Source organism: Pieris brassicae, chromosome 10 (genome assembly GCF_905147105.1).
Source record: "Pieris brassicae chromosome 10, ilPieBrab1.1, whole genome shotgun sequence".
In the NCBI taxonomy this organism is placed as follows: Eukaryota; Metazoa; Arthropoda; class Insecta; order Lepidoptera; family Pieridae; genus Pieris; species Pieris brassicae.
The window spans coordinates 15670101-15697234 of NC_059674.1; the positions used below are offsets into that span (position 1 = coordinate 15670101).

The 27134-nt window shown below is 34.8% G+C and overlaps 1 protein-coding gene across 1 annotated transcript in view; it reads right to left on the reverse strand.

The window, feature by feature from the left end:
- LOC123715044 (zinc finger SWIM domain-containing protein 5-like) overlaps nucleotides 1-22654 on the reverse strand; it is a 49798-nt gene extending 27144 nt beyond the window's left edge. The window contains exon 1 of the mRNA XM_045669831.1: nucleotides 22342-22654. Coding sequence (XP_045525787.1) covers nucleotides 22342-22639 — 298 coding nt within the window. The 5' untranslated portion in view covers nucleotides 22640-22654. The remainder of the gene's footprint in view (nucleotides 1-22341) is intronic.
- Nucleotides 22655-27134: the final 4480 nt, after the last annotated feature.

The window sequence follows — 27134 nt, forward strand, 5'->3', positions numbered from 1 at the left end:
AGGCCGAAAGCACCGTTTACGTACGTTTTGTAATCAACACTTGTCTTATGATATAAATTCTATTTTGTACATAAATATTGCCAGTGATTTCGCGGAAGAACGAAAATTTAAAAATGGAACAGCCTCGTGCGCTTAATTTACCTGTCAGTGTCCAAAAGTTAAACAAAACGAGGCGTTTCCGTGGCTTTAAATTACTTCCTCTGTATGATAACTGTATCTAGATACATATTTTTCTTGATAATTTGATGTAATCATGTAATTAATAAAAATGTCCAAAATGGGAGACTAAGTGTGGAAACTCACTCCGCACTACATACATACATGTATCGTTTTTAAACTTTTAATAAGGCAACTAACTAAAAGGCGAGTTTATACATTAATTTATTTTTAGTTTAGATTTTTTACACGGCATAGATTGCTTTAATACAGAATTTACTAACTTAATTTTAAACATAAATAAGCAAAACTTTCCTATCTAAGTTTAATGACAGTTGACAGATGGGAAAGTTAGACGTGTCTCTGAATTTTAGGCCTATAAATCTACCTTCCTCTAACGCTGGATTATTTCATTGGTTTAATAGAATTATGTATATTGTACGTTTAGTATATTGCTTTGTGTTGATTATACAGTTGCATTTCCTTCCATTTAAGTTTGAATTCACAAGAAACAAAAATAAAATTCCAACAAACGAAAATAAAGAATAGTATTAAAATGTATTGATCGAAGTGAAAGGAGCGTCCAAGTATCAATTAATAAAAGTTTAAAGATTAACATTAATTAGTCTAAATATAAGTTCTAGTTCACACGCAAATTTCTTTATGCAAGATAATAAAAAACTAGTTTCCTCAATTGGATTTTGAAAGAGTCGGTTAATAATTTATCGGCGGATACTAGATCCGCCGTGCCCGCATGCAATTTGCCCATCACTTTTACATAAGCAGTTGGACATCAACATCATTACATTGAATACATAATTTAAATGGAATATTTTATGTAAGCGAAAAATATGTATTAGCACTATTTTGTATGTGTTGTATTTTAGGTTTCCATTAGTAAGATTCCTTGCACTCTACCAATATCATTACTTAGCATTCCTGATAATTTTTTACCAGTACTTTTGAAGTGTGTAAAATTTACGAAGTGTTAATAAAACGAAGTAAGTGCTCAAGTTCAAGCGTATACGAGACTAAGTGGACGATTGGCTAGTAGCCGCGCAAGATTGGTCACTGCTAACGAATTTTTTTGTTGTTGTGTACAGAAACGTAAATAAAACCTTTTCCATTTGAAATATTGAGTGAAAGCCTCCACCAAACCTCGCCAGTTGTCTCTAACTTTGCCAATAGTCTGCAAGTCTTCCTACTATTTCTATCAAGTCAACAGCTCACCCTTTTGACCTGCCCACCATTCTAAATATGGACCCCTCTTGGGTGAAAGCCTCCACCAAACCTTTTCAGTTGTCTCTAACTTTGCAAATAGTCTGCCAGTCTTTTCCTACTGTTTCCATCAAATTATCAGCTCACCCTTTTGACCTGCCCACCATTTCAAATATAAGGATATGGACCCCTTTTGTGTGAAAGCCTCCTCCAAACCTTTTCAGTTGTCTATAACTTTGCAAATAGTCTGCCAGTCTTTTCGTACTATTTCTATCAAATCATCAGCTCACCCTTTTGACCTGCCCACCATTTCAACTATAAGGATATGGACCCCTTTTGTGTGAAAGCCTCCTCTAAACCTTTTCAGTTGTCTATAACTTTGCAAATAGTCTGCCAGTCTTTTCGTACTATTTCTATCAAATCATCAGCTCACCCTTTTGACCTGCCCACTCGGCTTTTACTGGGTGGACGCTTCCATTGTTGATTTTAATCTGTTGTCTAGGTATCGTGCTAGATGACCAGCCCATTGCCATGTTAGTTTGTAAACAGCAGAGCTTTGAAGCAGTATACTATACTGTTATATTTTTTTAAACCAATTACTATATGTAAAGGATTGACTTTTCTTTGATCATTTAATAATTTAAATTGCGATCACATACTAATTACTGTTTTACAATGACCAATTATCGTAGAACACTTTTAATTCTGCCTCCTCAAAGTTTTAATAGATATGGAGTTTTAGCGAGTAGAACGAAGGTTAAGTTAAATAACTGAACTAGTTAAATATATAGTTTTAGCAAACAAGAGGTATTTGCACATACATTTTGAAATTGAAATGAGATGCAATGTCATTTTATTTATAGCAAGAGCCATGTGCGGATACGTGATAATAAATAACTTTATCACACGAAACAAATAAATCAAAATGTCCACTTTGCGTATTAATGTCACACGAACAATTTAAAAATCACGATCGTATTTAAAATCAAGTGAGATTCGCAGAGTAGATAAAAAAATATTTGCTTATTTAAACAAAAATCATATTTTGTTGTATGCAAATACTGACAAACGATTACTTAACAGTATCGTCGCAATTTATTTTACGAGTACTATTTACGACCCTGTGGCATTATACTGTATCTTGACCTACATCAAGATTTAGCACTCCAATATTTTAACCATCATCACAGTTCTAATTCTCGACTATGAGTCGTTCTGACGATATCAATAGATGAAGCTACTGGCCGGTTGGTAAAAAAATATCAATATTGAGATAATCCTTGTGGGGGAGGCGCCGGCACTCATTGTTATCCAATTACGCCCGCCCGCGTTAACGCCGCGAATTCAAATTAGGCCGGGGAGAGGTCAGTGACCCCTGATCAATCGCTGGACCGCGCGTAGGGTCTCATGTGATAAATAAGGGTTATTGATATTAGACGTGGAAACAAAGTTATGTCCATATTTTAAATTAGGATTAATATTTTGTATGTTATACTAAAAGAATAAATAGCAGATACATTTTACCGAATCTGCAGCGCCATCTATCGAGGCTGATTGAAAACTGAAAAGGAATCTTACGTAAACACGAACATTTTAGGTCATAGTAAATGTTTCCTATTGCGAATGGTGTCATTTAATATCTAAAGCCCTGGTCACGAAAACTGGCTATTAATAAACAAATGGAAAAATAAATTTACAGTCCATACAAGTGCCAATGTAATTAGTATCGATTTACAATAAACGTAAAAGCAAATTTCCAATGAAACGACCAGTCATTATCCCGAAATGCCAACAATTTCATAAAACATTTTAACTTCGCTTAGCAAATGGCAGTGCATATTTTCATTTTTATGGACTGGGGGCTAGGATTCGATACTTGGCGCACTCAAAATGATGGCACTGCGCATGCGTTCTGCTAACAATGTTAGATGGCCAGCCGGGGGTGGGAGCAGGGTTGCCATCAATAAAATTGACACCAGACATTTGTTTGACAGTCCTGAGTTATTACAATTCATGTCTGGATTTATTTTTAGGTTTCCGTGATAATGGAGTGGTTTTAGGCTTGGGTATTATGTATCTTGTTCGACTAGTGTTGACGATTCCGCTCTCGAAAGCATGGAGATATGGCCAACCCTGAAAGTCATCGCTGAAATTCTATTACGCGTTTTATACGCAGGGCACTCCTTACTGGGGGGGGACCATTATAAGTAGAGCCCCTGTGGGGCCGTAACATTTCACGCGTCACATCCAGTTTGTCGTCTATGGGGGGTCCAGGGAGTTGGATGGTGTCGTAAAACATTAAAATCTCCGGGACGGCATAAGTTGGACGATTCGTTTCGCGCTGTTTATTTTAAATTACTGCGTGTGTGTTGAGCACATGGCGTCTACTAAGAACGACGTGACGAGCCGCTAATAAACTTAACATAATAATAATTATGATATACCACGAATAGTTTCCTATAATAGACGAAACTAATATATAAGGAAAATGCTATTTTAATATCTATATTTTTTATACTATGACTTCATTATGAACCTAATGTTAATTTTAGATACGGTAAATCCCATGATATATACCTAAAATTACACGAAAATCACTTAAATACCAGTCTGCGCAGCACTAATAAAAACTTATGGATCTCGCCGGACAGTAATTATTCTATATTAACTGATAATGAATTCAAATGGGATCTTTTTACGGCCACAGATGAAAAATTCAGTGTATTATCTATGCTATTTTGTCAAAATTCAAAATATATATGCTACAGGTGGTCGATACTTAATATTTCCAATAAATAAATAAAATTATAAACAAAAAGCTTATATATACAATATATTTAACTAACACAAATAATAATATGTTGTAAAAAATTGAGGATCCCAAATGTTTGAATTTGTTTTAATTTTCAATTTCATAACATTAAGAAAAATATTAAAATGACTTAAAGCTTTCAACCCCAAGCCCTTTTTCTATTTGATTTTGCACCCGTCACCTGTCACGATAAGACTTCCTCGTTCAATTCTCGCCAGGTGATGCAACGGGAATTATTCATTTATACTCAACGTTTTTTTTAATTTTTCCATAGACAATTATATATTTAAATTAATTTGTATATAATTCTTAAATTATATGTATAAATATTCAGGCTTCTACTTTATCCACAACGAAGTTAAAGAGGCTCGAAAATAGCCTTCACAGTATGGAGAAAAGGCCGTGTCGTTTGTTGCTTGACTTGGCGCGCCTTGCAGTTTGTGGTCAAACTTAGATAGGTGATCTGTGTGCGGTTTCTTTCAAACGGAAAATAATCAAACCACCCATAATATATATGAAATAAACAAAATATAATATCAACCTTATAAAGAGATTTTATATAAATTAAAATAAATAAAAAATTGCCTTTATTCGAGTACTACACTGAAGTACACTACCTCTATATAATTTATGTTTTACACTAGTACTAGACGTCCGACAAAGTGAAGGCCTTCTCCAAACTCTTTTATTTGTCTCAGTTCCTCGCAACAATTTTTATATACCATAGATATAAAAGATTTGAGCAGTGTTGGCCTAGTTGGCATCAGAGTGCGACTCTCATCCCTGAGGTCGTAGGTTCGATCCCCGGGTGTGCACCAATGGATTTTCTTTCTATGTGCGTATTAAACATTAGCTCGAACGGTGAAGGAAAACATCGTGAGGAAACCGGGCTTGCCTTAGTCCCAAAAAGGCGACGGTGTGCGTCAGACACCGAAGGCTGATCACCTACTTACCTATTCGATTAGCAAATGATCATGAAACAGATACAAAAATCTGAGGCCCAGACCTAAAAAGGTTGTAGCGACATTGATTTATGATTTATAGATATAAAAGCAGTTTTATATACCATGATTTATTATAAAACGCTGACATTTTAATTTACTAGATTATTATTACTACGTACAGTTTGTTATCTTTTCTACGAACAAACGTGCTTCAAGTCAAATGATATTCGTGCCACACCGAGCACGGACAGTATTATACAAGCCGAGATAATCTGTACCACAAATAAGGGTCCCCACGTTTGGATTAAGGGTTCCGTAGTCTTACTTCGCTTTAATACCCCCAGTTAGTGCCTAGAATTACGGGAGCAGAACATAAGTTAGATGTGCTGGCGTATCTGGGTTAACTATATTTCTAAGGTGATATAAAATAAATAGTGAAGTTCTGTGGTATTTTCTTAATAATATTAGTGATTGAATTGGAAATAGCTATTGAAAATGAAATATTTAAAAACCGAGTTAGAAACAACCAATTTCACTAGTATTATTTAATAGTTAGTCTCGTCATATAGTTTTACAGTTCATTCGCCCAAAATGCATTAGTTCCATGCGTGATGATGTTACTATTCAAATGTACTGAGCGTGCGCAGTGAACGTGTGGAACTAGCATATTTCCATATGCATTGATATCATAAAAATCATTTATCTACACATTCCCAGCTGCACGAATATCGAACGGTGCGTTCTACAATCCAGTTATCATTATCACGTTTAAAATAGAACGCACGCGAGCGGAGTAATCGAGTGAAGCTTTTATACCGACCGGTATAGCTTGAGCTTTCGTTTAGTACCGCCATTCCCCCTCAATGGCCCGTTTTATTAGCGGGTGCGGGGGTGACTACGGCTCCGGGTTAGTGCTTTGTTGCCCTGAGGCATGCTTATGTGGATGGACAGATAAGCAATGGCATCCCTACTCGAAAACTTGTTTGATAACTGGGTGTTGTCTGGATTTGGGTGGCGCCTAAAAATTGCTCGGCGAGGGTTTAATAGTGTGATAAAAATTACGGACGTGGTCTACTTTGATTGTTAATTAGAATTTCTTGCTATTTAAAAATAAGTTACTGAAGAAAATTAAGTATATTCTAGAATATAGTATTTTTAGACGGAGCTGTATGCATAATTAATGAGTATGACTAGTTAAGTTAGCATAATGTAATTCGTAACTCAAATGTTATACCAACACAAAATTAATTCAAATCCTTAAGACGTCTCTGCCGTCCTACTACGAATGTCGACTAATCTTCTAAGACCCGTCCAGAACATTAGGACCGCCGACCGTCCCAATATACAAAATGCATACCGTCGAACATAAATTCTAGCTCTAATACAAACGAGTCAAGACTCAAGGGAGCTCGTACCAGAGATCGATATCAAGAGGCAGCGCGCCAATGTAAGCTCCCCTCGTCCAATATCGTAGACCTCTGCCATTTAAAGCGTATTACTCAATAACTGCAGATTTAGTACACTGGGAGGTGCCAAGGGGTCTTGTTAAATTGGACGCTCTCGTTTGTAACGACAGAACGCAACGCATCTGTGCTTTTTACATTTAAATGTGTAATTTTGTGAGGGTCGGTTAAATGCAAGTGCAACATAACAGCATTGACGACTGTTTTGATACAGAAGCTTTGATAATATAGATTCAAGTTATTATTTTGCATTTTAAATAGAGTTGGAGTGAATACACTGTGGCGGTTTTGACTACGGACAAAAAAATGGATGTTATATTAGTCGGGCTACGGATAATTTTTAAAAAGATCAACACATTTCTTTTACCTTTTTAAGTCTAAATCTCGGAGTAGATTTAAGCTCCAATTAAGATTGCAACATCACATACCTGAAACAAAGAGGAATGGTTAATAATAAAGCGAAAGTATTACTTCCTTCATATATATAAGTACATCTAAAGTAAATGGGACACTCCTTCAAGTGGCACTTCCTTGATCCTTAAGAGCAGAGTGAAGTGGCGGCCATTCGTTTGATCATCCTAGCCAGATGTGTGAGAATTTGATAAGAGATAACACTTCTAGTCTTCAATAGACTATAAGAAACAGCAACACATGGCAATTACGGCATCCGCTTAAAGAAAATGCTTACCAAGCGAAAATAATTACTGTAGAGTAAAATTTGCCTGTAATAAATTCACGCAAATCTGTTTAAAAAATTATAAGACAATGGAATTTAAAACAAATACTCCATTCCGAAAAGAAATAATCCGAGTCATGATTGGCATCCAATGACTATCCAGAAATGATCTAACGAATTTATTCATTGAGTCTCAAAATTGGGTTTTGTCTGCCTTAAGAGGGGATTAGTAGATAACATTGTTTAATAATTTTGTAACTCTTTCTCTTGTGAATAAAGTTCGAAATTGCTTAAACGCTTTGAGATCGATTCTTATTATAATCAGTTAATTTCAATTTCTTCATGACGTATAAGCAGATGCTTCATCTGATAGAGCGCTCACTCATCATTACTCGCAATTAATATGATAAAATAAATATTAATTCAAAGAAAAAAGCAACGAATATATGCGTTAAACATGTATCTTACAATCTAGCGGTGAAGACGAATTTTAAAAACGATACATTCCTACTTTAAGATCTTGATAAACCTTGAAAGAACAATTCGGAAACGCGATTGCGGAAAGCTTAAAATGTCTTTAGATAAATTTATAACTAAAGACAAAAACCGTCTTAAATTTGAAACAGTTTCGTTACTTTCGTCGTTATGTATATTCTTATCAAAACATGCATTTTATTAACGTCCGGGTATTGCCGGATAGAAACAGGTATGATACAATAGAAGTCACTCGTCACGGATATAAGCTGTAACCAGTTATGATAATGTTGATACATTGACCGATCTGTTTATCAATTGTCGTACTGCATGAACTGATGGCACAGAATTATCTGCTAAAACTATTTGATGTCCATCTCGGACGAAGTAATCATAGAGGATTTTATCTTTTACAAATCTTAGGTATTTGTCTTTTACTCTCTTTAATATGTATTGTGTGAAACTTTTGCATGCAAGATGTTCGTAGAACATGTGTAAACACGAGATACCGAGTTTTTGTCCGAGCAGGTAAAATTACAAAAAGCTCTATAAAACTCTTTTCTCTATGGGGGTCTGTATTGTGCTGTTGAATTTACTACTTTAAAAACTTTGGCTTAAGAATGAGTTTTGTATGTTGGGGATTAGCTTCGCTTGGGTCTGATGACACGTGAAGGATTTTATCGTTCGTTTTTTAGTTGCAGTTAATTAGTGATTTTCGATTCAATCCGAAGCTTCGAGGGGGATAAAGGCTATGGTTAAGATGTCATGTCTAATTTCTAAAGGATCTGATATATGAACTTCCTTGGAAGAGAAATACTCTGAGAATTATTAATTAAAATTCCAGCACTGTAACAGCAATATAACGATTCCTATAGGAATAGTAGTGTAAATGGTAAATCAGTAGGCGGTTGTAATAAAAATAAATGCAAATGCCAATGTTAAAACAGTATTTAAAAAACAAAGCTATAAATGTAACAAAGTAATTATTGGCACGACTTTAATTTGGCTGATCACGTTAACTCATTATAGAATACATACTATTAACACTAATTATGCATAGCAAGTGTATTTGCTAAAGAAACTAGATAACTTACAAATAATATATGAAGTACTCTCCACGTTACACAAAATTTTCGAAAAACTCGTTTTTAAAAATGAATCAGAAATTTGGTAATCTATACTCGATAAGAAAAATCGTAATATGTCTAATAATACTTGATTCGAATTACATTATAAAAACGAGACATCAGCGAATATTGAAGGAATCAGGTTAAACACCAAGTTTTATCTCCCTTCGTATTAAGTTTCGGGTGTTAACCCGCCAGAACCGAGGGGGTGGGTTCACCTGGGTCATATTTATTACTATCTATCAAATATACTACCTACTGCAACATGCCAACACACTCTGGCATCTAGCTATATAATTTGTTCTCAATTGGTTACATAGAACAAATTAATACATATTGAAATTTCTCGTGAAATCCATTAATTTGGACATAAAAGTCGACCCAATGGACAAACAAGGCAACTCAAAGTGGCCGGTTTAAAATATAACTTCAACAAAACCGCAGGATTTATAATATTCTATTGTTTAACATTGTAGGAGTTGGTCAGAATAGCTGAACATTTAACCATAATGTCTGTGGTTGAAATATGATTCCGGACGCTTGACTTCATACATAATACAGTAAGGGTCTTTTAAGGAAACCTAACAGACAGTTAACCTTACAAATACATGAATCATAATCATAGAAATATTATCAATGTTGTGTACTATACATGGCCCTAATACAGATGTTGACAAAGTTCTTATGAGGAATGAAATGAAGGCAGCAGAAGTGGAAGTGATCAATTACGGTGCTAGATTAAGTTCGGATAATAATGTAGGTCAATTCAGTTTCCGTTCGAATTTTAAAGTGCAGTGGATACATTAAAAGAGTCCTTGCATATTCTTGTATTTTGAGAAAGTTATCGCTTATAGCAAACTTGTTTTCTACGTTGGAAGTTGATTGGAATAAATGCGTCGACATTAAGGGAGGTAACGGGCCAATTTGTTTGATTATTGATACAAGTTATTGCCCAAAATTACAGATGATTGTTGCGGTGCGTTTTGGGACTCTCTGACCCCCGGCTATTATATGTTTGATATTTCATGTGGTATAACAGGTTATTTCAAACAATAGTTTTAACATGGCGGCTTCGCAATTTTATGCTTCTTGATTTTCAGCACACATCTAATTTTGGCGTCTAGCGATTTTATAAGAACAAAAACATGTATTTGTAATATGTATTTTTTGCTTAACAGTTCATGTAATTTGTACGTGAATTACATCCTGAGAACAAAAATAGCAGGGAATAGGTGTGAACGACTGTCTTCCGGTTAGATTGACCTGCGCTAGCTTACCACAAGCAAGGCAATACATCTAATAAATAGCATAATATTAGTATGTTTGTGTCAGTTCCGCAGTCAGCTGAAGTTTTGTTAGACCCTAAGTTATAAAAATAATAATGGACGTGAAGCATTTGTAAAACAAAGAGGTACAAAGGCGTTTTCTTATCTCGATTATTCATATTCTGACGTTTTTAGTTTTGTCAGTGGAATAAAATCTTAGTGTGTAACTTTAAAAAAGTATGGACAATGATTCAACTTTAATGTTCTTAACGGAGTTACCAAAGAATAAATAAAACCTTATAAAGTATTTTGTTATAGAATTTTTTCATAAACTGTTCTGTGAAGCAATACGAAAGTGTCCATATTTAAGCAAAACGTGACAGAACGCAGCCATCTTGGAACACATTGTCGAAGCCAGTAATTGTTAAGGTATTACAATGTAAGACCGCGTACACAAAAACGCGTTGAGTTTGTCAAACTTTTTGTTTGTCGCCTTTCCTGAATAACATTTATAGCAAAATTATAATTAGTTTCTCTCCTGTTTGAAGAATTTTCGTCATAGAATACAATTAATGAACAGTGTAATTTATGTTTAACAAATGTTCTGTTTAACGTATTTTTTTTATATTTAAGGAAATTACTAGTTTAGTATACACAATTAATACGAAAAGTGTAGATAATATAACAGTATTAATAAATGTTCGTATGTATCTTAAACAATGCTCTATGGGAGTATTTAAAATGAAAGAGCCAGATGGTTTAATGGGTCATATGCCCCCATACGAGTAGACGGGTCGCTTAGTGTTTTCAGATGCCCATAGACAACTGTAACACAAGACTGTAGACTCCACATAGACGCCCATTTGGTCCGCCGTGCGTGGTTTGCAAATCTGTTGTCCTTAAGAACAGTTGTACGCTTTTCTCTTGTGTTAAGGGACTAAAGGAGGTTAAGGCTCTGAAATACATGGAACGGCAGCTGGTTCCATAAAGTGGTAGCACGCGACAAGAAGCGTCTTAACGACAACGTGGGACGGGTGGAGTTTTTGCATTTTGTCTTGTCGTCGGCTGATATAATGTATAAAACTAATGTTTAAACGCTTAAGATTCATATGAGTGTAATTGAATTATTAGTAAAAGTATCCATGCTTTAATTATGATATCAAAGAAATATTTGCCAAGCCATGGGCTCACGAGCCGTGATGAGGCATTAATGAACGCACAGACACATCGATCTTTGACGCTAATGGATAAATATGGGTTAACCTTAAGGTCTGGGCCTCAGATATCAAGTACGGTTTCTCTGAAACCTTAAAAGTTGCTATGGCAACGAAAATTTAACTAAAGCGATGGAAATTAGTTCAGAAACACGTTGACACGAACACAGTCTAAAAAACATTCTAATACGTAAAAATATCGTTGTCAACATCTCTTGAAATAAAGAATGTGATTAGGAAACGTTTAAAAGCATGATCAAGAGCGTTTTTAGGAAACTTTAGATATGGTCACGAAGTGTAACCAAATTATCAACGTTTGGTAACACCTTTTCTGGCAATCATAATGGTATCGAACAGAACTGGGCCGAGACTATCGACTTTGATAATAAACGATTATTTGCGTAACACCGTTCAATATAACCTCATTTTGTATTTGGATCAACTTAAGTGTCGTTTAACGTTATAGATTCATAACTGTAGCTTGCTTTACACGGTGTTAGTGTCGCTAAAATAATTTATTTATTTACAAAAACTTACCAACGCTCAGCACAGCACATTGGTATCAAAGAAAAAAAAACAAATTTAATGTGACAAACACTCATAGGCAAACATAACAAACACGAAGAAAAATCATATTTTAGTTTTTGTAGGTTTATTTTTGGTAAAGATTTTGTGCAGGTTCCTAAGTAGTTGGTCTGGCCCGGTCCACCGGCAAAGAGATAGGTAGGCACTGGATGATGGAATTAAAAGATAAGAAGAAAATTTTGGATAGACTTGCCGAAGAATAGAGATAATTGGAGAGGTCTGAAAATATTAACATTTGAAGATGGTCTCTACAAATCAGGATTGACTAGAATTAAGTTTTTTATTTTACATTCGATAATTTTTCTAATATTAATAAATTCACATGTTTATATACATATTTGTAATTGTTAAGGAATTAAGAACTAAGAAAAGGACATTTTTTAACGAGAGCTGAGTGCAGAGCAGAGCCAGTTTTGGTAGTGATGGAGATTATGAAACAGAATAATTATTGTGAGATACAAGAATGTGAATTTCCTCTTTCTACACAAAATAGAGTAACATCTCACTAACTACATAGGAATTCTCCATAATCTAAATCGAGGTGAGTTTGATATTGTGTTCGAATAAACTACAATTTCTTCACAATTTCCGTGTGTGCATAAAAAGCATCACATACCATAAAGCCATTACTCTAGAGGTACATTGATTGATATTTGATAGCAGATACCATTTGCATTGCCTTTATAATGTCACTATTAATCATAAAAGACTTATCTACTATCGTAAGAATTCCACTATAAATCAAAAGAATTTGTCATCATTTAATAGAACGCAATTTTTTTTTTATATAAACAAAAGTAGACGATGGTGTTTTGTTTGAATTGTACGCAACGGCGAATCGTGTCGCGTATCTGTGGATCAGATTCCATTGACCAAGCGAAAGACACCGTTTGGCATTTCGTTTACGTCACTCTGTGACTCGAATAGACAATTGTCATTGTTGACCAATCACAATCAAGCGAGAGTCTTTATACGTAAGTTTCTAAATGTAGTTTTTATTTTAAATTTTAGTATGGGTGTAACATTACTTATAAAAAGGATTCACAAAAAACTCGATATTCAAGTAATTCGTGTAGCTTGTCCTTGCTTCGTTATACAATATTTAAAATATGAATTAAAGAAATGCAGTCAGTAGATATTAGAAGATACTATATCTTAATAAAAAATCCAAGGGCTACTTAAGGGTGGGTTCACTCATATTCACAAATAGCCTACACAAAACGTATTCAACAATAGACTGCCTGTCAGACCGGCACTATCATTATAAATGACAATAACTAATGGTTCTGATCTATACTACAAAACCGCTGTGTCTTCGGTGTGATGGATGTCCATAGCTATTCGAACATATATTTAAGGTTAATGATTCAGTTTAATTGATGCTCAGAATTTTATTTCATCTTTGAGCTGTCTATGTGAGCAATAAATTATATTATGATCTGTTCAAAAATATAGTCTGTGGTTAAATATTACATTTACGTATGCAACACTGAATATTTCTATTTACGTGTAGAACGGCGCTAATTAGATATTGTAAAATGTCGCCCGTAAATTAGTAAATAATTATAGAGTTTTTAATTGTACATGTAGATCAGAAGCTTTCTATATCATGAGGAAGAGGAACGCAATAAGTTAGTGTTTCAGAGATTATTTTATCCGGCATCGAACGAACACTTTCAGCTTAATAGTATTAAATGGACCAAGTCCTGCACCAACTAAGCCACTTAAGCACATTCTTAAAACTTAATATAATTTTTTTTTTAAACTAAACTGGATTATTGTTTTTAAATCAAAACATACTAGAATAATCTTGTGCAAAAACAAATACTGTCGGAAAGAATTGGCGGGAAAAACCATTTTAAATAAATAAATTCAAAAACAACAATGAAAATTATTAACACTATATTACTCAAATAATGTGCATACATAGCTATCGAAAATTATGAGCAAGTTTCTGGAATTTATCCATAAACAGCCTAATAATTCTTCACCAAATATAGATGACGGACTACGACCACTTAACCACAACAGTCGGTCATTCTATTCACATCCGTGAAAAACCATGTGTCGATACAATCGCGATTCATAGCAACAAAGATACACTAAGCAAACGGACATACAAACACGCTGAATGAGCCTTTTACAGTACCGGTACAAAAACCGCTCTGTCACACGACCTCGTCCTGCAAACCAAAATATCTCGACCCCTTTATTTGACTCGGCATCCCTGTTCTTGTCTGATTTCGCACCCAATTTACGGGCTGTCGGAGGCCACCGAAACTGGTTAGATTTACAAAGACACGTTGTAAGTACTGAGAATCTTGTTCAAGCTAAAAGCGAACCTCTGTGGTGCGAACAAGAATTCATTTAGGTCAATTGAATATTGCTATTCAGCGTTGAAGGCGAACAAGGTACTGAAGAGGCAATCGTAGACCATTCGATGGAAGCATTGTTTGGGAGTACATGGAAATAAATAGTACTAAGTTTAAACAGATGCGCAATTCACAAAAGTTTAATATCGTACTTACTAAGGCCTCATACAAATATGAATTCCTTTGAATTTTATGTGTTCTGCTAAATATTTCATAAGTGTTGATGTGTTTGTATGACGTGTTATGTGTGGTGAATTGTAAGAGTACATATTAAAGATATAATAATTCTATATAAATAATCTTTATCACCTCAACGCAAGACGTTCTAACAAAGTGCTTTTAAAGGCACTTGGCCGCACTCCTATTTTGTTTCAACCTTGCTTTTTGTGGAACCCAGTACTGATAGTAGACTCCAAAACGCTCAGACTTAAAAGTCTTTAAAAAAAGGTATGTAGGTACTAACGTAACGAACTGAAAAGGCACCTTGACTAGGAAGTCTCTTAGTTATTTAGGTGTTCATGGGCGGCGGTAAGCACTTACTTCTGTAACCCGTCTACTCCCAAAGAATCCCCGCATTTCGGTCGTAGCGCGATGTTTTAACCATGCTGGATAAATAAACTATGCAAGGCAAAATAATGTTCAATACAAAACCAATAATTTCTTAGTCTAGCGTTGCAACCAAGCTATCCTAAAGCAACATTCCTAACTAACGTTTGACCCCATCACACTAACGGCTACACAATTTGCAAATCTATTTCATTGTCAACATTCGCATTTTTTTTGTTTTTTTATATAACAAACTAAATTTATCCTTAAATATAAAAAAACCTTGTAAAACCGCTGTTTCAAAATTTCTAAATAGCTTTGATTACGATGCAACAGAAAAATTATTACCCATAGCTATTTGATTTAAAATTTAATTCAAACACACCCTTTCAGACTCAAACCCCACAACCACTAATAAAAATCGTTATATTTTGTTTGTTACTTCAGTTTAATATATATATATATATACCAAACTGAAGTCTATATATACTAGACTTCTCTATAATGCTGAATATTTTCTATCCGCTATGTAAGGCAGGTGACCTGTTAACGAAGGACTTTTAAAATGCAATTATAGGAACCCCTCTCAGAGGCAAATAAACTTTATTATTATTATTATTAAAAATATACATAACTATAATCAAAAGTTTATGTATATATTGGAATCGCAATCAAAGAAATACATTTTACTCCCAAGGCTCTTAATGATTATCGTAACAAAGCTAATTTGATTTAAATATCATTGCTATAAAACCGTTTTAGTGTTGGTAAAGTTACTAATTAAATAAGCCTGTGTAAATTATAAATTAGCAAGTGATGATATGTCGTGGGAAGGGAAAACAAATGGTAATAAATGCTGACACGTTGATGTAGTATCTACTACCTACACGCCGACATCAATAAATTAAAATATCAATAACGTATAGTCATATCCGCGTTATAACAGTTTATAAAGAATCAGGACTTTTACGTCTCTGAGCATTTTTCATACTATTACCTAAGTTTAGCAGCTTTCAAAGACTTTAAAACTCATGCTATAAGCATTTAGCAGTTAGCCAAGTGTGTATATAATTCGCTTCGATAATAAAGTTTTTTTATATTTTGAGGTCCTTGCGATGCGTACAGAAATCATAAAATTGTAGCTCTGTTCCGCGGTAATTCAGTCTTGGTACGATTTTCTATAGCCTAAAGCTCTCTTCGGTAAATAGACTTTGACTTTTTAGTAGTTTATGATTTCTTCTATAAGACTGTAGAACATCACTTTGCTCTATCGTCAATAGTTTCCATAGTGTACGCGATTTAGGATTTGTATTTTTGGGTTGTAGCGTCGTAATTTCATAGGTTTTTTCAAATATTCCACAGCTTATATTCATGTTAACGTATTTTTCTAACGGTGAATAATTTTTGTAATCAGTCCTCTAGTTTTGGAGGCAATTCGATGCAAACAATCAAATCTATCCCCTTTGCAATATTATTGTAGATAGGAATTAAACATGAATTCGAATCCTTGTCAATATGAATTTAAGATGCGATGTCAAGTCAATTTATTTAATGAATCGCGTAGTTGACAATTGATATGCTTTATTTAAAGCAAATATTTAGAAACACTCCACTGAAGGCCGGTTTATTCAATAAATATTTAATTTGATGACATCAATGCCTAGTACTTTTGGCTTGGCTAATTGGCTTTTCGTTCTATGAAAATTGTCTTAGCATAGATGAAAAATCTTAAACGGTACATTAAAAAAGGAAAAGTTTATATATATTTTAAAGTCATCAAAAACTACTGGCTGGCAATAATATTTTATTTTAAGCCAGTCCGGTAAAGTAGTTATGTCTCTTTTCATTACAGCGTAAACGCAATTTGATAGATAGATACGAATGATATTTTAAAAGACTCTACCTGTTTTTAAATATGGTAAATGGACATATGTTTTCAGTAGTGAGTGCACAGATGGAATATAAATGGAGACATCGAAGGGTCATCTTAGGTTAATCAATTATTGGTGAGGGGGTGAGAGGTGGCAGGTCAACAATTAGCTCCAATCAGACGCAGGATGACAGAATTAACTTAGACAGCTTTGACCTGTACTAATTAATGTTTTATTTTTAGTAACAAGTATATTCAATTACTGAAGCAGTGTTGGCCTAGTGGCTACAGAGTGCGACTCTCATCTCTGAGGTAGTAGGTTCGATCCCCGGCTGTGCACCAATGATTTTCTTTCTATGTGCTTATATAACACTCGCTCGAACGGTAAAGGAAAACATCGTGAGGAAACCGGCTTGCCCTTAGCCCTTACCCAAAAAAGTCGACTGCGTGTGTCAGGCACAGAAGGCTGATCACCTACTTGCCCATTCGATTTACAAATGATCATGAAACAGATACAGAAATCTGAGGCCCAGACCTAAAAAGTTTGTAGCGCCATCGATTTTTTTTTTAATATTCAAATACTAATGCAATTAAACTCATAAAATCTGATTCCTAAAAACGAAGAGTGCATCTCAAAAGAGCCTCGAATACACGCATACTGTGCCCTGGGGTTTCCAATAAATTCTGGATAGGGGACGCCCTAATCGTGTGGTTTATATATTTTACGACCTTTTCTCATACCTACATTACATACATAAAAAAATCATATAAATCGGCTGCCATTACTAGTGGTTGCGACTCCCGATCTCACCACAATCCCATACCCTAACTGGTTGCCTGGAAGAGATCGCTCGAAAGCAATGACTGACAGTTGCGCCCCTTTTTATTTCATTTTCATTGTACTATATTTCTGTATACTTGAAACGAAGTGTTAATATAATAAATAAATATTTGTATGAAGGGTTTAATGATATATACAACGTACATTGACATAGCTTTTCAGTGTTTATACACAAACTAAACATAACAAAATATGTTGAAGAAATCGAAAAACAAGACAAGCTACAATAAATTAAAAGTTAATACATCAAACAATGTATCATACTTGGATTTAAGCCTAAATTAATTCACAATTGTTTTCTTAGAATAATTGTTTAATTATGGGAAAATGTCAATGTATGCGTCCGAATTAACCTTACCAGAGAGGTAAGATACGAAAACATGTACTAACCAAATGTTCTATTGGAAATTAAACCTTGTTCGATTGACATAAGGATGTATTTTAAATGCGTCAAATACTTAAAACTGGAAGGTTTCAATATGCCAAATGAGTGGAAACACTATAGAGAAATGGAGCCACAGATATCGTTACAGCGAAACAGCTGTAATAACTAAGTTATTCCTTTCAAATGGTTCGGCCTTTGGGATAATTATATAAAGCCTTTTTTTATTTATTATATATAGCAATACAACTGAAAAGACGGTGTCCAATGTATGGATACGACAGTTGTAACACTGAAGCTATGGGAGGCTACCAATACCATTTACGAAAGTTATTTAATATCTCCGGCGATAACAAATATCTTTTATTTACTTAATGAAACTGTTACTAGTGTGCTTCAGAACGATGACGCAGTGGTAGCTCTATTGAGAAGACATCTTTGTCCTCTGTATTCCTTAACTCGCATAGCAATGATTCAAAATAACCAGAATATTTGCAATAGGAGGCGTAAGCGCATTATTTCTTGTAATATTTCGTCCCAATTGTTTTTATTCAATTTAAGTTTATTACAGTTTGCTGGTGTTTTAATTTCTTCCTTGTTAGTTTACGTTAGATCTTAAGCATACATTAGGAAATAAATAAATCAATTTCGTCCCAACACGGAATGTTAACAACACAAAAAATGACTAGAATCGGCAATGACTTATAATTTGGAACTGTCAGATAGAATTGTTGCGAATTGGTGATTCATAAACAAATACATTAGGGGTCAAGGTGCTTGTTTCGAGTGTGTGTTTCATTGTAGACTAATCATAATTTACTAAAATTATTTCTCTGTGACACTACATATGTATATTATAATATTAATCAAAAAAATCAGTGGCGCTACCTTTTTTTTAGGTCTGAGCCTCAGATCTTAGTATCTATTTCGTGATCATTTGTTAATCTAATAATCAAGTAGGTGATCAGCCTTCTGTGCCTGACGCACGCCGTCGACTTTTTGGGTCTAAGGTATGCTGGTTTTCTCACTATGTTTTCCTGCACCGTTCGAGCGAATGTTAAATGCTCAAATAGAAAGAAAGTACATTGGTGCACAGCCGGGTTTCGAATCTACGACCGCAGGGATGAGTCGCACGCTGAAGACACTAGGCCAGCACTTGTCTTGTATGTATATACGTCTAACAAACACATCAAAAGTTTACAATATGTGTTTTTTTTAACTTTAACTACACAATGAGGAATATAGAACAGCTTTTAGGAAAACGACGTGTACCTTAATATACACATTATTTATTTATGTTAAATTTCAACAGTTAAATCACCATAAATATAATACTTGTTCTATATTATGTACCTAATCTATTTAACTTAATATCTCTATTATGGTCGCAGTTTTCGATTTTGCCATACAATATATCAAATTACCAAGATTACAAATAAAGCATTTTACGTAAACGATCTTTAATATAATAAGGCTATTTCTTTGAACCTTCATAGTCTTAAAGCTTAGTTTATCTGTTATCAGAATAAGAAATTTAACTATTCCAAGCACATACTTCCCAAGAAACTTGTCGAGATATCAAAGATCACGGATGAATCATGACGGCTCGGGTAATAAAACGTTTTGAAAAACCTTCTGAGAAACGCGTTATGAGAATTATTTTAATCATCAGACGGATGGGAATTAATCTGTGTGACAAAGCGTATTCCCAAAGTTTTTAAAATGTTCCATGTTCAGTAAAGTATACCACAACCACAACGGTTTAATAAAATTAGCATTAATGACCCAATAGTTAGTTAACATTACCACTCCCCAACAAGAATAATAACATTGTATGTAATATTGCACAGATGTCGCAATTGGAATTTCTTGGTACGAAGGCATTTTTTAAAGGAATCTAGCTGGCTTGTTGGGATCGGTTTTACTAGCGCAAGGGCGTCTTCTGCGACACGACTTGGGCCATTACGGGGTGGTCAATCGCCTGTAGGGCAGGACGGAAGCTCACTGGAGTGAGCGAAGTACGAAGTAAGGGACATAGCCTTTCCCAGTAGAAGCGATTTTTTTACCATAATCCTGCTTTGCCGTGAAGTTACTCCTGTTAAGCCTCCTACGGACCTTTCTTGTTGGGAAGAGGCAATCGTTGACGGTTTTACGCAGCAACGGGTTGAAATGGTGGATTAGTCGTCAAAATGGCGTGTGGACGCCAACTTCATCCAGAGGAGAGACAAAAATATTGTAATCTCTTTAATTTCACGTAGGCTTGTTATATAAGTTTTTGTATATAGTATGATATAATATGAATTAATTATAGCAGTAATTAATCCATATCTTGACAGTCAAATGGGCTCATTAATGTCATTTTAAAAATAAATATAGTATTTACCGATGATGTTACTTTGCGCAACCTATGTACCGTAATGGCGTATCTAAAAATTAAAATGCCAGACATATTTTTTCGATTCGATACCACGATTCCAGTTGAGTATGAAGCTTGAAACACGAATGATAAAACATAGAATACTTAACAAAGTCAAGATAATAACCCATGCAAAAGTATTGATCCACCAGTTTCAAGTTAAAAATTCATAAGAAGCCCACTGCACTTAGTAGGAATATTAAACAAAAACCATAGTTTATTCAATAGAGCCGGCATTATGGAGTGTTTAAATTTTTAAATGCCACCTACGCTTTCCCAGAAGCCATATATATATGCTTTGTTAAAACAGAATATTAAGTATTCTTTATTATATAAATATAGAGACGAAATGTTGAATTCGGTTAGGAGAATTCATACTAACCTTATGCATTGATAAGGAATTACACACATTTTTGTAATATTTTAAATAATTTCAAAAATATTACAAAAACTAATAATAGTTACCAAAAATATAATGAATCTGACAACAATGTTTTGACTAGCTAGAGCTAGAGCAACACTACAAATTTGGTTCACATAGAAATCGAATAAAATTAATGCAGAGAGATGGGGTCTGTAATTCTTGGAAATTATTGTACTAGGTTAGATAATTGTACTTATACTATTGATTCTAAACATCATACATACATCGTCCTCTCCGATTTGAATATAAACAGGTTCCTGATATAAATGCATGCATAGATTTGAATTACTTGTGTTGCATATATCAATGACATTTGCATGATAAAATTGCAACGCGTATACAACTTGGATCGACCCAACTTCAATATTGCATTCTTTATCGTTCTTTTATTCACGAATCTGGCATTTCTTGTTTCGTAACCAGTTCCTCTAATGATGCCAGCAAGTTGCTTTTAGTATAGTCAGGGTTTGGGTACAAAATGTTGGTATTCTGATCCAATATTGGCTTTGAGACATGTTCCATTATAGTTTGACCTATTTCGACCTATAGTATACAGGAAATTCAGGTTTCGCAATGTAGTTGAATTTGATGTCAGTCGTCTGTACCCTTGATACATTGGACCAATTAAAGTTACTTTGTTTTTAAAATATGCAAAATGATACGGCAACAATTTAACACTTAAAACGTATAGTTTCGTTACCAACCATCATCAAACGTTGGAAATATTCACCTGATTCATACTTAGTTGCTTCATTAAGTGGGTGGATCCACTTCGATCGAAGGTAAGATAGTAGATTGTGGGAATCATACATAGGTATCGTAATTTATCGAGTAGATTACCAATTTAAGCCGCAATACGTTCGTGTCGAAATCACAATGGATCTAACCATTTTTAGGTTGCGTGTTCCATAAATTTTATCACAATTCTCGAGCGCATTAAGACCAAATGCGGCGCTGTGACCGCTGCCCGACCTCATAAGACCACAAACGAGCAGCAATCATCTCGTGAGATAAGCGTAAATGAATATGAAACGTCCTCCCACGCCCGAAATAATAACTCGCTCGACCCCATGCACATAAAACAGGCAATTAATATGGTTTATTCGCATCCGTCTACGGGACACGGCTCAGCTCTCATGAGCCTACGTGGACCGCAAACTAAAGCCGGTTGTATAATTCCCTATATAACGGGACATCCAGTTATGGTAATGTTAGCCGAATTTCACGAGAACGTCGTAGTTAGTAGTTTCGAAAGTAGACATTCTGATCGCACCCAAATTTGTGTAAATACGACGCAATATGACCAACACTCGCACTGATTAATACTACTATTCCAACTTCCTACTACACCGAACTTATCATTTCGCTTTAACCAGTTTTGTGGTTCAGTTTTTCATAACCATACTGGAATTCGATGGCCTTTTCCGAAGCCCTAATCTTGACGCATGAATAATTTCCGAGAGCTATCGATCGCACACGTCGAGGTTTTTATTTATACGGCGCGGGTGGGCGAGGCGCGTATTAGTAAACAGGCGCAGGCGCGGTTTGACACTCACCGACTTGGAGGACGTTCTCGACACAGCCGGCTTCCAGCAGCTTGAGACCGCGGCAGAAGGCGATGTTCCTGTGGTCGTCAGGTGGAGCTCGGGCCAGCGAGGAATACATACAGATGTCCCGCTCGTCTCTGGGGAAGGACCAGTAGACGACGCGGCGTTGCACAGGTTCCGGTATACGTTCATAGCGCTCTTCGATGCGCTGAAAGGGTATAGAGGCGGCGACTATCTTCGCGGTGATGTCGAGAAGGGTCGCTGGGGCGCGCGGCCGGCAGCACGCGCGCGGCGCACACGTAGACATGGCGCTTGCTCGGCCGCCCAGCGCGGACTGACGCCCTCCGATCCCCGCGCCTTGCTCCGCCCGCACGCCTCACCCCCGGGGGATGTACGCCCCGGATCGACAATGCAATAAATTATTCATTTGACAGCCATAATGTGTCATATATTATTAAAAAGTTGGTGTTTTCTGCTACTATACTGCGTATCGGTTTTCATCGAATATGATAAGAACAAGACATAATCTTTGTGCCTACATAATTTATGAATGTTGCTTCTCTATAACTTTATTATTCAGGTGCGGTTTTCAAATGACAGCATAAAAGGTTACTTACTTTAGTCGAGTTTACATTTTATAAATAATAACATTAATTTACAAAGAATCAATGAAACTACCTACATAGGAAGAAGTGCTTCAACTAAATATCTTAGCTGAACTATACATATATGATATAGTTAACAAAATTAAATAAAATAACATTTACACTACAAATATCCATTTGTGATTATGAAAAGGCTGTAAGCCAAAACCTTACGCACGATTTTATTTACAATGTTTAAACTAATCATTCTGATCAAATTTTTAATTTCCAATAAGTCATACCGACATCTAAAACAATATTACAATTTCAAAACATAACACATTTTCCAACGTTTTTTAATTCGTAAACAATTATCATGCGCTAATAAATTGTAGTAATATATTTAAATAGCGTATCCATTTTAGCCGTAGCTCCTCGCATTACGAACGAAGGGGAAAGGTGGGGGTGACATTAACAGCTGATGGCTGCGGGTGGGAGGGGTGACGACGTCAGGTGCCCAACAACTCAGCTGAGATTTGTAGAGCAGCGCTAAAGCTGCTGACTTGGTTATTACGTACAATGACCTTTTATTTGTTTATAATTTTTCATATCAAATATTAAAACGGTATTTTTTAAGACTTCCTTTAAGTGTATAGTAATTCTCATCTCGTAATAAAATTGCCGCAGGTATATCGGCCATGACAAAAATTATTTTAATCGGTATTAATCCTTTTAAATACCATTTTATATCTCTCTATATTCATATTTAAATTTATAAAATTATAAACAGAATAATTTAAAAAATACATCTATGATAAAACTCATAATTCATCCGTAATATTATTGTTTTTATCTTCCGTTTTCCTTATCTAACGCTAATGACGCGATGAAGCGCTTTAATTAACACATAAGGCGTAATGGGAATGACCTTCATTAAATGAATTACTATCACATAAAGCGCTGCAGCTGCTAGCTTGGCTGAAATGTACAATGAACTCTATTTGTTTATATTTTTTTTATTATTTGTATAGGTACAAGGTATGCAGGTATTGTGTGAAGCAGGTAACAGATTGTTGCAGTATAAATTCTGTAACATTTAAGAAATATATCTTCCAAGGATATTTTTGTGTCAAAAAATATTAACTTCTTTTTAAATGTCAAGGTCTTATTGATTTAATACTATTTGTTTAAGAATTCAAATAATAATAGTGACATATCCTGGATTTTGCGTTATATTTTGTAAGAGACTAGCTATACTAGCATTGTTGTGTAGGTCATATAAATGAAAAACTAATCCATATATGCAAAATATCTTAATTTATTTTTAAAATAATTGTTTGTTTATTTTCTTTTCTTTCGGGTTTCTGCTGTAATAACTTCAAATCAGTCTAAGCCAATTCGAATAAATATGAAGATAAAAAAAAATAGTAGTGATTTTTTAAATAACTTACCAAATACATTCTATTTAACCAAATATATTCTATTTACCCTTTAGAACCGACTCATTTATAATCATAATTATTTATACAAAAGTCTTAAAAGGGAACATAATGGAATATATTTCGAGCGCATTAATGAAAAGGAAATGAAAAAGCGCTTAAGCGGCTGAATGGTACATTGCATGTCTCGGGTGAAGACTGCTATACTATATGTATAAGTATATAGAGTGAAACGTTGCTACGTATAATAATACGAATTATGTCAGCTGATCAGTATTATTAACGAGGTCAAGGTCGCCATTGTTTATTTTTTTATTTTTCGTAGTTAATTATGTTTTACGAAATAGCCGCTTCGGTGGACGGATAAATTGTTTTAGTACTCACTGTCACATGAATTTTGTTTTTTTTTACTAAAATAGTGTTTCTTATAGTTTTGTTGATTTATTATATATTGCCAGATGTATAAGATGTATCTTTAAAAAACTACTTCATTTAAGTATTTCTTTTGCGTATCACGTGTTGTAAGACATTATTTTCGTAAATATAAACGTTAAGCGATTCCGACTTTAATGTTGTGTAACGCGGTCTCAACTCGGATGCTACGGATGTATCGAAATCAAACTGTACGCTTCCTGGGTCATCGAGGCGCTTTAAATAATAGAGGTTTCTTGGTTAACTCTATATTAACCACTTGTGTATTACAATAGAATATGAGCGAAATAATGACGTGCCAATTGCTATGTACCGAATGAATACAATTTAACAGTCAAAGAGAGTGCCTACGTCTGGCTATACTCTCGGGGCGGAACTCCGACGATTTAGGAAATCGTCACGCTTATAAGTTATCAAAATGTACAGCCATGGCACGTACATACATAGCAAATCGTCACGCTTGTAAATGAGCAAAATGTACGAATCTTGGCACGTACATAGGTATCATCACGCTTATAAAAGTAAGAGATCCTGAGTGAGCAAAATGTACAGCCTTGGCTCGTACAAAAACAAAAATGTCGCCATAACATTATCTAGTTTACAGAGTAGACATTCGGTGGTCGCCAGGCAACATTTTTATTCATTTACATTATAAATTGATAAAAAAACGTGTGTGTACTGACGTACACGCGTTAGATGTTATACTTCTTTGGCGATTGACTCTCATCAGTTTTCCCTAACGCGCCAAAAGATGTATAACTTCAAAAAACAAAATTGTTGACTATGCTAACTACAGGGTGTCGGTTTTTTGTGACGGTGTGCGTGCGCATCTTTAAAATTTACTCTCATCATTTTTCCCTAACGCGCCAAAAGATGTATAACTTCAAACAACTAAATTGTTGACTATGCTAACTACAGGGTGTCGGTTTTTTGTGACGGTGTGCGCGCGCATCTTTAAAATTTACTCTCATCGTTTTTCCCTGACGCGCCAAAAGATGTATAACTCCAAAAAACTAAATTGTTGACTATGCTAACTATAGGGTGTCGGTTTTTAGTGACGGTGTGCGCGCGCATCTTTAAAATTTACTCTCATCGTTTTTCCCTGACGCGCCAAAAGATGTATAACTCCAAAAAACTAAATTGTTGACTATGCTAACTACAGGGTGTCGGTTTTTTGTGACGGTGTGCGCGCGCATCTTTAAAATTTACTCTCATCATTTTTCACTACGCGCGAAGTTTTACTACTAAAGAAGTAAAACTTCAGAAATGCAGAGAACCAAAAGATCTAACGAAAGGATTTCTATAAAAAATCCTTAACAAATATAACATCCAACATTAAATAACAATATTTCTCACTTATATTAATTGTACTTATGAGAACTAAATGTATGTGTGTGTGAGTGCTCTTACTATTAGTACTATTAGTTATTTCTTGTAATTTATATTACAAACATTTATTTATTAAGAATAAAAATTAATGACGCATAATTACACCAAAATTTTAAAAAGTGTAGCCCCCGTGTCATTATACAATATCCTCGCCGTATTGCGATTTATCTATTTATAAAAAAGTTATAAACTGTTTAGGTTCATTTTTAGTCTATGCTTAATCATAATAGTCAAATATGACATCGAAATCGTCGGGCATTCTTTGTGTTTCCGATAACAAAGCTAGATTATTATGTAATAAGATAAACGACTTCTGATACACTTTTATTATTGGCACAAGGAATAGCTAAAAGATCTTCATAACTAGTATTTGTCTGTTTACAAAAGACTTTTATATGACCAATTCACTCCCACACTCCACGTGCTCTGTGACCCTGTCTTGACCTCTGACACGAGTAACATTCAAACTCTTTGCCCTGTGCCTTGTGGACCTTGGTCTTCGACATCTCGGTCATCTAGATCAGGACAACTGTAACTGTCAATAGCGATTAACCAGTTTTTGTACTTGCATACAAAAACGTCAGCATTCGTATCGCTGTCGTTATTGGAAGTTAAACAGTACCGATGCAGATCGACATACGGTTGAAGTAACTATGCTCATAAATAAGGCGAATTAAAAACCTTTTTTGAGAATTTTAGGTGGTTTAAAATCTTTTGTCAAGCCTGGTAACACTAAATTTTTTATATTTCTAAGAATATAACCCAAAATAGTTTTTTTTTTAATTTTAAATGAGCGACGTTAGGGATTTCTAATAGATAATCATAATATTTTGTTTTTAGTATGGAGCGATGTCATTTCTAGCTGTATCATAAATTTTTAAATCAATTAGGATTTTCTTTTGTCTCTCTGAAATAATTAATTCTTCGGTAGAATCGGTACCAAGACATACTTGCTGTA